A 12,151-nucleotide genomic window follows, 5' to 3' on the forward strand; every position below is an offset into this window, starting at 1 on the left:
AAAATTATTGAAAGAATAATGTCTGTAATTGCATCCCTCTGAAGAAGGGATATAAGAAGACTCAACCTAGAGCAGGGTTTCCCAAAGTTGGGTTTTCAGCTGTTTTTGGACTACAGTTCCCATCACCACTGATCCTGTTAGCTAGGGATGATGGGAGTTGTAGTCCAAAAACAGCTGGAGACCCAAGTTTGGGAAACCCTGACCAAGAGAAAGATAAGAAGGCATGATTCTTGAGTGATGGGCTCCTGTGCAAAATGAAAGTTGGCTTGAAAATATTTTTTATTTCCTCCAATCCACCTTGGAGGTGGCAGAACATCTCTTTAGCACAGGGGTGGAGAATCTCTGGTCCATGGGCCACTTTTGGGTGTAATCTGACCCACAAAGTAATATCCACAAAACCACATCCACCTGTCAATCACCTGATGGGTGGGAGGCAGGAGTCAACTGTGCTGGGTTCTGCTTTGCCAGCATATTTCCTCCAGGGAATGTTTTTCAGCAAACGCCTTTTGATGCACCGTCCACTGTCAGGAATGACGCTGACACGTCATTGCTTTTCCCTCCATCACTTCCTACCGTCGTCATGACAGCCTGATTGCCCTCCCTGTTCTGCGGACTGTCACTGGCTTTGTTTATAGGTTGGCAGAAGTGAAGTACATGTACCATAGCCAAAAATCCCGGAGAGCTTTTCATCTGTGACATGATTCCTGTCATGCTTCATGGATGTGGTTGGAGAGGACTTTCATTGACATAACCACATCATGCTTTGGCCTCAGGAAAAGGTTAGATGGCAGAACAGTGCCCCAGGAAACATGAAACATTCTGCTGTCTAGAAAGCTACATCACAGCAATTAAGATCTGGCACCCCTGGAATTCTTGTATGGTTTCTGTACTTGGTTTTCATAAGTCGCCTTATCCCCCCCCCCAAAAAAAACCCCAACCCCTTACCATGTTTGATTAGAACAGAATTTATAAGAAACATGAAAATTTAGATTGTGGTTCCTAATAAGTAGCTCCAACATGTTTTGTATGAATTCAGTTTATCAAACCAAAGCCACAATTTACTAGTCTTGCTTGTTAAGCAACACATGTACTCAGAATTGTGGTCTTAAAGTTTGTATCACTGGGTCATCAGTAGAGAGGATTTGCTTAACAAATTGGTTAAACTTCCTTGGTTTATTAGCCAAACTCAGTATTTCATTTGTCAAAGAATGCATTTTTAAAATCTGAACAAAATGTTATTGGGTTTACCTACAGCTCCAAGAAGGCTTGTGGAGAACGTGTGCCCCATCCCATTAAAATTTATCCCAGCCTTTATCTCCCCCCCCTCCTTAGCATGGGCTGTTGCTTAAATACTGACTCTAGAAGTTAACCTGGAGATCCAGTATAGCTAACGGGATTGGAGATGGCCAGATAAAAGTTTTTTCTAGAGGGCAACAGGACCTGGGTCAGAGTTACCTATGAATGAGAAGATGCCATTTGTTTTAAATCTTCTGCTTCAAACAAAGGAACTTGAACACTCTAGATGCTTTAGGTTAGACACATTTTATTATTTCAAAAGAAAAAAGGAAAGGAAACCAAGACGGGCCTAAAGATTCAGGTTGTCACAATCTGTGGCTTGAACCACTAGTAAAAAGGGAACTGATTTGTATTCCAGTTCTTTGTTAAGTTAAGCCCTGAACGTTGCCCAAGGAGCTTCACCGGGTATAAAACAGCACAATCTTGGCTTTATTTATAAAGTCATTAGAATGGTAACATTAAAACAAATTAAAAAATCATCATCCATTTTCACTAAAGGAAGCAAGCCGATTCAAAAAGGCCTCCAGTCAAATGCATATGGCTCACGTCTACATGACAAGTTTCAACCAGCTTCATTCTAGTTTAACTTCCATAGCTTTCCCCAAAGAACCTCGAGAACTGTAGGACAGAGCTCTGTTCGATTCAGTGCTGTTCCATCCATTTAGAAGCTAAGCACCCATCATGGACCACTACACGAGATCCGAAGAACTCTTTCAAACATCAGACTCAAAGGCCTTGATGAGGACACGCTGAGCGTCACCTGCCACCTCGTTTAGGAAGCTGTAAAGCATGTAATAGGTGGTTCCAAAGGATATCCCTCCAGCTGTCACGGAGCCAAATACAGGGATTGTGCTGGCAAAGTACTCCACCAGCATCAATGCCCCACCACCGGCTTTGGTTAACATCTTCACCACAAGGTCCCTGGAGATTTCTTTGGTCAATGGTGACTCGATCACCTCTTTAAGCTCCTCCACATTCTTGCCAACCTTCTCAGCTAATTTGCCGAGGGATTCGTCATCTAGGCCAAAGTTCTGACGGTATTCCGAAAGAGACTTAACCAGGATAGTTATATCGCAAGCTACAGAGAGGCCTGGGATGGGCACAGCTGCTATTCCGCATGAGATGGTAGCCAGCTTCCAGATTTGCTTCTGCAAGGCCTCTTTCTTCTTCTGCAAGATGGACAAAGAGATGTTTGGCAGGGCCATGAGGAAGGCATGTCTCTTGTGGCTTGGCAGCTCCTTCTCCAGCGTCTCCTCGAGCTGTATGAAGTCGTACTTGTTTAGCTCCCAGCTGGAAAGGAGGAAGACCTGGGGAGCAGCCACTCCTTGGGCCTGAAGGCACTCTTTGCAATTCTCTCGAATCTTCCTCAGTATTGCCTCCTCGTCGAAGGCTTTTGGCCGGCGCTTTTTGGTGGCCTCTAGATCTGCGTCTACCTTCGAGCGCACAAAGTAGAAGCATTTGCCCAGCCGCTGGATTTCCTGCGCCAGCTGGGCATGGTTGGACTTGAAGCGCTCTGAGGCAATCAGAATAAAGAAGTCATAGCGGGAGAAGTTGACTTGCTCCAGGTAAGTGCTGGACTGGAAATCTGGAGTGCCAATTCCGGGAAGATCCCACACAGTCACGTTGGGGTGCTTGGGGTGTGAATAAGGAGTGGGCTCCTTTGTGGTCTCCACAACCCCCGTGTCGGCAGATCCTTCGTCTTCATCCCCTAGGCCTCGAATGGCGTTGACAAACGAGGACTTGCCGGAGCCAGACTCTCCCGTTACTGCAATGTCCAGCCGGGCATTTTCCAAAGCCTGCAGATTTTCCAATATTTTGGACGCTGCTTCTGCCATTCTTCCTCCTTCAAGTGCATCCTTAATCTCTTCGATGTCTTCTTCGGTGATGATATCATATTCTTCTGCATAGGCAGCGGCTTGCTTTTGGGAATCCAGTGGCGGCTGAACTGCCATAGGATCGTATCGAGGCCTGGCAGGAAGGGGGAGAGAATGCAATACATAAGGAGACATTGAACAAGTTTCACTTATTGTGGTACAATGTGTTCCACATCTGAGACATCAGCTGAGGAGATGGCATGAAACAGGGCACCTTTTTTTCATTTAGAGAGCCATGCAGCCAGTTCAGCTCTGGGCTGGATATTTGGAGAAAGAGAAAAGGAGCCAGCGTTCCCTTGAATAATGTTTATGTTATAAAGAGGGCCTTATTCCATCCAAAATTTGTTATGTGAGAGGTTGTCAGGTTGGGGGAAATTAGGGCTGCCTGGCTCCGACCTCTGAAGCAAGAACCAATAGCCTGCTTCCTTTTTGTTTAGTCCACAGGTGGGGAACCAAAGGTCCTTGGGCCAAATGTGGCCCTCCAGGCCTCTCTATATGGCCCTCAGAACTCTCCTCAGGCCACACCCTTCAGCTGCTCTACATTTCCATGTTTTTGCTGGGTTTTGCCATTGAACTCTGATAACACATTTTGCTTGACTGTAAGGAATGGGGCCCTCAAGCTGACTTTTGACTTCCATTTTTCCCAGGGCGAAAGAGAAGCATCACATAAACTGTTGGTGCGTAGCCAAATTAAACACTATTGCACTAGTGATTAACGCCCTAAAATGACTTAGACCCCAAATGGCAGCCCTTAAATTGTGGAATCCCCTCCCTACAAGTGTGTGACTAACACCTTCATTGTATCATTCCCGTTGAACAGTGTTTGCATCCTGAAGCAACACCTCCGGGTGTTTTAAACCATTTCTATCATTGCATTTTAAATTGTTGCAATCCACCCCAGGACTTTATTGCAAAGGGTCAGGTGAGAAATCAAATTAATAATAATAGTAATAATGAAGAATGAGCAGAACTTTAAGTTTCCATAGGAAAACACAATGATTAAAAATGAAAAAGTTTCCCCAGAGAAAGACAGCGAGGTATGAATAAGAAAATACTGTTTATACTCAAAGAACGTGGCTAAAACGCTCTTTGTTTCTTGATCTTGTAACCCCCGTGTGCTAGCTATCAGTGAAACTTGCCTGAAGGGAAACACACCTTTTGGGCCTGCTCTCGCCAACCTCTGCTTCACCTCGTCTCTTGGCAGCCATCTTGGACTAGGTCTCAGGCCAGCAGGTGTTTGCTCAACAAAGCGTCAGTTTGCACCTTTATAGCCTTAGTCAAGGGGAGTCCTCTCTCTCCCTACTTCAGGCCTGACTTTCTCCACCTGAAAGTGCCACGGTATTTGGCTGACAGCGAACCAACAATTCACCCTATCCAATTTGGTTCTAGCTAGCTCCTTTTCATCCTTGCACCGTTGTCTGAAATGGCCATTCCCTCTCTTCAAAGCATCTCGGTTCCTCCTCTTCTCCTCCTTTGTTTTAAATGTGCATCCTCAAAATGCAGGCACCCGCTCACAGCCCAGCCTCTCAGCTTTATTTCCACACAGCTCTATATATGGCCTAACCACTTCCTTTTGCTACCTAGCCATGGATTTCCTCCCCATTCTACGTTGCAATGATACCTCCCCGCTAAATGTTTTCAGAACCAACTTAAGGGGCCTAATTCACACAAGGAGCTCTGGAGACAAGCAAGTACTCAAGAGAAATTGTTTCCCCCCTCTCTCTTGTAACCCTAGAATTTGTGAATTCCAAGGAAGCTGTATGTTGGAAGATTTAGGGCAGAGAAAAGAAAGCACTGATTCAGGCAGTGCAGTTAAAACTATGGGTATCTGGTTGACCACGGTAAATACAAGATACTGGACCAGAGGTGAGAAAAGCTCTTTTTGTTGAAATCCCCTCTTCTGCACAGCTGCCTTTTCCCAACTTGAGACCATTGGCCTATTTGGATTAATCCAGTGATGGCCAAACTCCAGCTGTTTTGGGACAACAGCTCCCATCATCCCTAGCTAACAGGACCAGTGGTCAGGGATGATGGGAATTGTAGTCCCAAACATCTCGAGGGCCAAGTTTGTCCACTACTGGATTAATACTAATATTGTCTACAATGAACCGTCAGTGGCTAGCTAAGATTCACTTCTTGTGTTAAGGGAAAAGTCCAACAGAAAGTTGTTTGCATAACTCTGCAAACAAATCAGAATGAATGTCACAGTCAGTTTGCCTTAACACACGCAGCACGTTGACCTTTAAGACACCCACATACAAGTGAGAGCATTTCACTTCCTCTGCCCTGTGAGACACTGCTAATTTCACAAAAGAGGGAAACCCTTTGCATTGCATTTCAGTTTTTGTTTGCTTTTAGAAAGAAAGGAAGAACGAAGAAAACCTTGGGGGGAAATTATAGAACATTATAATCACTTACAAAATACACAGCACTGATGCCGAAGCATAGTAATAGAATCTGGGGCAGACTTTGGTAATCTTTCGTAATTATGGTGTTCTGTCCAAGGCCAAAATTTGTTTGTGCAAGGTCAAAATCCCTCCCATGGATTTTCTCCATTATGGATTCTATTTTGTATGTGTGTAATAATTTCTATTAGTTTTCAATTAAGGTAAAGAGACCCCTGACCATTAGGTCCAGTCGTGGCCGACTCTGGGGTTGCGGCGCTCATCTCATCTGCGTTTGTCCGCAGACAGCTTCTGGGTCATGTGGCCAGCATGACTAAGCTGCTTCTGGCGAACCAGAGCAGTGCATGGAAACACCGTTTACCTTCCCGCCGGAGTGGTACCTATTTATCTACTTGCACTTTGATGTGCTTTCGAACTGCTAGGTTGGCAGGAGCAGGGACCGAGCAACGGGAGCTCACCCCATCGCGGGATTTCGAACCGCCAACCTTCTGATCAGCAAGCCCTAGGCTCTGTGGTTTAACCCACAGCGCCACCCGCGTCCCTAGTTTTCAATTACAATAACTCAATAAAAGCCTCATTGCCCATACCAAAATATAATACCAAATTATAATACGATTAATAATGCCGATTGTTCAGATGCCAAATTATATTATTTTGTTGCCCTTCCCCCGTGCTAGAATTGATGATTTGATGATTTACTTTAACTCTGCACTCTAAAAACTTATAAATTCCAATACACACTATTCAGAATAACAAACCTTATACAGTACCACAGCTGCAATTTTAACGATTTCAATTCGCATTAACGCATTATTTGATAATTTACAGTCCTACACCAATTATGGATCTTCTCAATTTTGGTCCTCCTTGGCTAGGTGTTCTGCGCTGAGAGTAAGAAGTTGGTGCTGTTGCTATTAACGTTACCATTATTAAGAGCCCTGCTGCATCGGCCCAAAGTCCAACGCACTCTGCCATCCTGCATTCCAGTGTGGCTAAGCAGACGCTTCCCAGACGCACAGCAGGAAGGCGAAAGCTATTTACTTCCTAGTCAATACCTGGCCGTATATACTGCACCTGACACTGGAGGTTCCCTATGACTAATAGCAACGCATCTGTTGTCCTGCGCTCTTGTTTTTGAGCGCCGTATCCTGAGCCACTTCCTGCTTCTTAAGTACCTCCAAGGCAGCAACACTTTCCAAACATTTTAAGCCAAGGGCCACCTACTGAAACGACATTGGCCCCCGCTCCGAAAAAGCACAAAACAGAAATGGAAAAGTCCACTAAGGTGCCAGAGCCGGATCTTCGCTTCCTCCAGGATCCAGATGGATGGGAGGCTGGTTTTCCGAGTCAAGTGTTTGCGCCGCCGATCCACATTTTCTTTCCAACCCCTCCCGCTGCCTCCCGTCCTTTTGCAGGCGGGACTCAAGCTGTCCTTCCGCGACCTCAGTGGCAGATTCCCAGCGATCCACCGGTGGGGAGGCGGGGTGGGCGAAGGGATCTCTTGATCTTGCCGAGCAAGCCGCTTTGAGGGGAAGCCTCCCTTTCCCTGCAATCTGAATTGATCGCCATCTGAACTCAGCTCTGGCTAAACTTTGGCCAGCCGCCCCCAGCTCCTCTCCAATCCCCATCCACCCCGCCAGCCCCCCCCCACCCCGCATACCTTTCAAGGCAAATCCGTGGCGATCCAGACGTTCAGCAGAGTGACCTAGGAAAGAATGTGGAGTAGATCGTTTGGAGTGGGGGGTGCTGAGGGGGTTTCCCGAGGGGCGGCTCCAGAAGCGCCCTGATTTCCCGGTGCATCGACTTTCGGTTTCCAAGCTGCTTATTGTTCCTTGCTGCCTCCTGGTGGAAGGAATGAGTTCGGACCTCAACAGAATCGCTATTATTTTTAAGCGGGGGAGGGGGGGAATAGGGGTGAAATTACCGTAACATTTGCTGTGTGGTGCACATCCAAAAGTGCGTGCGAAGTGTGCGGCAGGGGAGAAAATATATTTGTTTATAAAGGCAGTAATCGAAGCAGGTAAAGTGCTTTTTATATTTTTTTATTTATTTTGCAAGGGAGAGAAATGGCACGATCGCGTCAGTCGGGGAGAACACTAAAACGCTTTTTTTTCTTTATTTCCCCTGAACCGAGTAAGGGGAAAAACCGACTTTAGGACCCATTTGTTGCGCGCCGTTAGAGGCAGCGCCGTGCACCAAGGTGGAGTCACGTGCATTGCAGGAACCCGAAACTGAGAAGTTAGCAAAGTAGGATTGCTCTCATTGAAGGAGAGGACGGAGAAACGGCGGCGTGCGATATGTAAGTCACTGAGGACTTATAAAAAATATTGGGGGGGCCCGGGAAAGCTCATGAATAATAAATAAGCTCATGAATATGCAAATAAAGTGGCGCCGCCTCCTCGTGATCAGCTCCAAAGGAAATTGGGTGGAGCTTTTGCTCGGGAGGGAGGGCAGGAGGCATGCAGCCCGCCCCTCCCTGTGCATTTTGGGCTGGGGGAGGGGCGGCGATGGCGCTCTGCTGGAGGGGCGCCGGAGATTATTGGGGGGGCGGAGCCCCCCCAAACGAATTTTTGAGGGGGCTCGGGCCCCCTCAAGCCCCATGGAGTCGGCGCCTATGGAAGAGCTGCCTGGAAGAGAGGGTTGTGTGCACCAGAAGGAGGGCAGCCTCGTAGCAGCTGCAGAGGGGGATGTCGAATGAACACGCGTCATCGCTGGAAAGGGAGACCCGAGTTGATCTGAGAGCAGTTACTTACAACTCTTAGAGTAGCGCCAGCTCTGCTTGCTCCCTGGATTTTTCATGTTATTTATTCCCTTTGCAGCGGGGAAGAAGGGCAGCCTTCTCCAACATCATCAAGAGGAAAAATAAACGATTCTGCCGCCCCCGCCTAGCAATGAGCTCAGAGTTTCCTTTAACGCAGACACACTCAGAAAAAAACAACAAAAAACACGGAAATCATCAGAGCCCAGGAGAAATGCTCACCTCCTTACCTGCTGCCAGTCCGGTTTTTTTGCAGTAAAGCTCAGTTCCCTCTTTGGAGGCTTTGCTTGCTGGTCTCTTAGGCTTTTCTCCGTCCAACTCTCTTCCTCACTCTCGCTTTTATTCCCTCTCCCTCCGGGTCGTCGCCCTAAAAAAAGGAAAGAAGAAAGCGAAAGTACGAGCGAGGACGATATTGCAACGGCTAGCAAGAGCCTTATTCCCCGCTAGAGGGAGCTCCAAGCAGCCTGATTGACAGCAGTGCAGCTGCCTTTAAAAGGGAAAGTCCCAAAGGCTCACTCGTGAAACTTGAAGCATCCGAGATGGTTAACCCTTTACCTCTGCGGTAGTTGCCTCTGTGCCCGTCTCAGCAGCTCCCGCGTTTTCTGCACTTAAGCCCCACATGGCACTGATTTCAGGGGGTTGATCTAGATGACCCTTGGGATCCCTTCCAGATCTGCAATTCTACGATCCTAGATTCTAGCGGCGCGAAATGTTTTGGCACCTGCAAAGAAGAAAACGGGACAGGTTCTATCGCCTGTCTCAACTGCTTTGAGGTTTTATTGCAATTAAGCAAGACATAAATACTGCGAAATAAACAGTGTTGTTCCACAATGCTTCCTTCATGGCTCGGATACCTGCAGCTCACGATTTCGTTGGTCCAACAGCAGCAACATCTGTACCATGATGTATTTATTGCTTTAAAACCTCTTCCAACAAAGCTTTATGTATAGAATGAGTCAGTGCCCATCATACTTTCTAACCCTATTAACCAGGGCCAGTGAGGACAATCATGCAGGCAGGATAAAATCTGCTACTCACTCCTGATATTTGGGTAGATCTCCTGTAATTCAGAGCAGGGCTTTGAGTGTGGCTTCTCCTGTTCTGTGGAATAGCATTCCTGCAGAGATACAACAGGAACCTGCTATCGGCACTTTCTGGAAACAACTGAAGATGTTTTCATTCCGACAAGTTTTCCCAGGTGTGTTCATTGCATTTTGTACACTGCCTTTTGAGGATGATAACAACAACAACAACAACAACAACAACAATAATAATTTATTATTTATATCCCGCCCATCTGGCTGGGCCTCCCCAGCCACTCTGGGCGGCTTCCAAAAGAATATTAAAATACTATGATACATCAAACATTAAAAGCATCCCTAAACAGGGCTGCCTTCAGATGTCTTCTAAAAGTCTGGTAGTTGTTGTTCTCTTTGACATCTGGTGGGAGGGCATTCTACAGGGAGGGCGCCACTACTGAGAAGGCCCTCTGCCTGGTTCCCTGTAACTAAATAGAAGTCCTGATGAATTTTGCCGAGAACTTTTTTAAAAAGGAAATAGCCAACTTTTTTGGGAAAGTTCTAACATTCTGCAGAGTGCAGAGCGTCTATAGAGCCTGCATGACAAGCTGACTTTGCAAACCAGGCAGGCAGGAAGGACACCAAACTTTCCTCAGAGTGATCCTAGACTGACAGCAAAGCCTGTGTCTTATCTGACACCCTCAGCCTTAGGGGGTCATAATACAGGGGGGCACCAGGCACGGGTTCCTTCAAGGGTTTCTACAGCTGCACACAGAGAGACTCGCCTTCCCTTCCCCCAGCTGGTCCTCCAGCTTCCTGCAGCCTGGGGAGCTGGAGCTCTTTCCACACATACACCCCGACTCCTCCGTCTATTTGCAGACGGGGCAGGCAGGTAGCAGCTGCATCTGCAAAGCCAACTGAGAAGTTTCTGCGGGGGGAATTTCTTGCCCCACGCTCTGAGTGCCAGCAGAGGCAATTTTAATCTGAAATCTTTTGACACCCTGTACTGCGGTAAGAGTTCAGAAACCTAGTCAGGACCCAGCCCAGTCCAAGAAAGGATTTACAAGGAGGAGGAGGACCTACAGCGACCCCATTAACTTTCGTTTTCTCAGAAATCACCTGTTTGAGCAGAGCTGTGTGCTGGGCAGGGGAGGGGGAGAGGGCAACTTGTAAACAGGATCTAATTTCTGCTCCAAGATATTAAAAACCCAAAGCTACTTTCCCTTTCAAGGTTATGCAGGGTATACAGTTGCAAATCTGTGAGGAGAATCAGAACTTACAGGGATAAACAGTTCTGTGTGTCGTCACCAGCAGAGCATTTAGTAACAAATACATGCCTGCACCAGCTAATTAGGCTTTTGTCGGAGATAAGCTCAATGGTCCTTGGTGATTTAAAACTGCATAGGGGTTTTCAGTCGCTATTCGGGGTCTCCCAGCAGAAGTATGTACCATACTTTTCTGTGTATAACACTAGGGGTTTTTTTTAACCTTAATATAATGTTTAAAAATTGGGTTCATCTTATACACGGATAGTGCACTGTACAAATTTCTTACTTTGTAGTCCCCCCAAATAGGGGGCGTCTTATACATGGGGGGGCGTGTTATACATGGAAAAATGCAGTATGTCATTCCTAGATCAAAATTGGTGATACATGGTCATCACTGCTGATCTTCAGTGCACAGCTACAACAAGGCAAGTCTGTCTGTGAGTTTATGCACATTCCCAGCCTATGGACCTTGACAGTGAAACCTGACAGGTCGGAGCAGCACTACATGTGAACCAATATAACATGCTTATGATGCTTTTCCATTCTCAGAATTTTCTGCAAGGCAAATGGGTCACGTGACAAAGGATGTCCAGGAGTTCCTCAGCAGACAAGTTGGTGTTGAAAGGGCTCCCTTTAAGCAGACAGAAGCACATGCTAATGCAATACGTTCACTGACACATACACCCCCCCCCCGTCTATTTTATGCAAATAACAATTGAAGTCTCTGCAGAGACAGGGTTGGAAGAAAGAACTTGACACATTTCAGACAGGAGGCAGAACCTTGTTGTCATTGCATTCTTACACTGTCTCTCAGCTCCATCTGGTACGCAGGCTGAGACCCTACCTGCCCGTGGACTGTCTTGCCAGAGTGGTGCATGCTCTAGTTATCTCCCACTTGGACTACTGCAATGCGCTCTACGTGGGGCTACCTTTGAAGGTGACCCAGAAACTACAATTAATCCAGAATGTGGCAGCTAAACTGCTGACTGGGAGTGGCTGCCGAGACAATATAAAATCTGTCCTGAAAGACCTACACTGGCTCCCAGTACGTTTCCGAGCACAATTCAAAGTGTTGGTGCTGATCTTTAAAGCCCTAAATGGCCTCGCCTCAGTATACCTGAAGGAGCCTCTCCACCCCCATCTCCACGGAGGTCCAGCTCCGAGGGCCTTCTTGGTAGTGGCGCTCGCCCTGTGGAATGCCCTCCCATCAGGTGTCAAGAAAATAAACAACTATCTGACTTTTAGAAGACATCTGAAGGCAGCCCTGTTTAGGGAAGATTTTAATGTCTAATGCTTTGCAATTTTTTATGTGTTGTAAGCCTCCTAGAGCCAGATGGGTGGAGTATAAATAATAAATATATTATTATTATTATTATTATTATTATTAGTAGTAGTAGTAGTAGTAGTAGTAGTATTACATCTGATGTATTGCAGATGCAGGTCTGGTTGTGCAGCCATGGATATCACATGCCTTCATCAGCCAAATTTTCCTAATAGCGCTGCTCTGCTCCCCCAGCCTGCCATTTACACC

The 12,151-nt window shown here is 46.6% G+C and overlaps 1 protein-coding gene across 7 annotated transcripts in view; it reads right to left on the bottom strand.

Moving 5' to 3' along the window:
* Positions 1-9: 9 nt before the first annotated feature.
* Positions 10-12,151, bottom strand: part of LOC309375187 (interferon-inducible GTPase 5-like) — a 205,941-nt gene continuing 193,799 nt past the window's right edge. The window contains exons 1-2 of one of the 7 annotated variants that reach the window (XR_014170815.1): positions 7,236-7,883; positions 10-569 (exon numbers count right to left, since the gene is read on the bottom strand). Coding sequence is in view for 6 of the 7 variants with exons in the window: in XM_081920759.1 (XP_081776885.1) it covers positions 2,010-3,264; positions 6,800-6,810 (1,266 nt within the window). In the remaining variant the exon portion in view is untranslated. The other 6 variants (XM_081920761.1, XM_081920759.1, XM_081920764.1 and 3 more) reach the window with 6 other exon arrangements.

The sequence above is a fragment of the Podarcis melisellensis genome (genome assembly GCF_964234715.1).
Source record: "Podarcis melisellensis genome assembly, chromosome: 8".
In the NCBI taxonomy this organism is placed as follows: Eukaryota; Metazoa; Chordata; class Lepidosauria; order Squamata; family Lacertidae; genus Podarcis; species Podarcis melisellensis.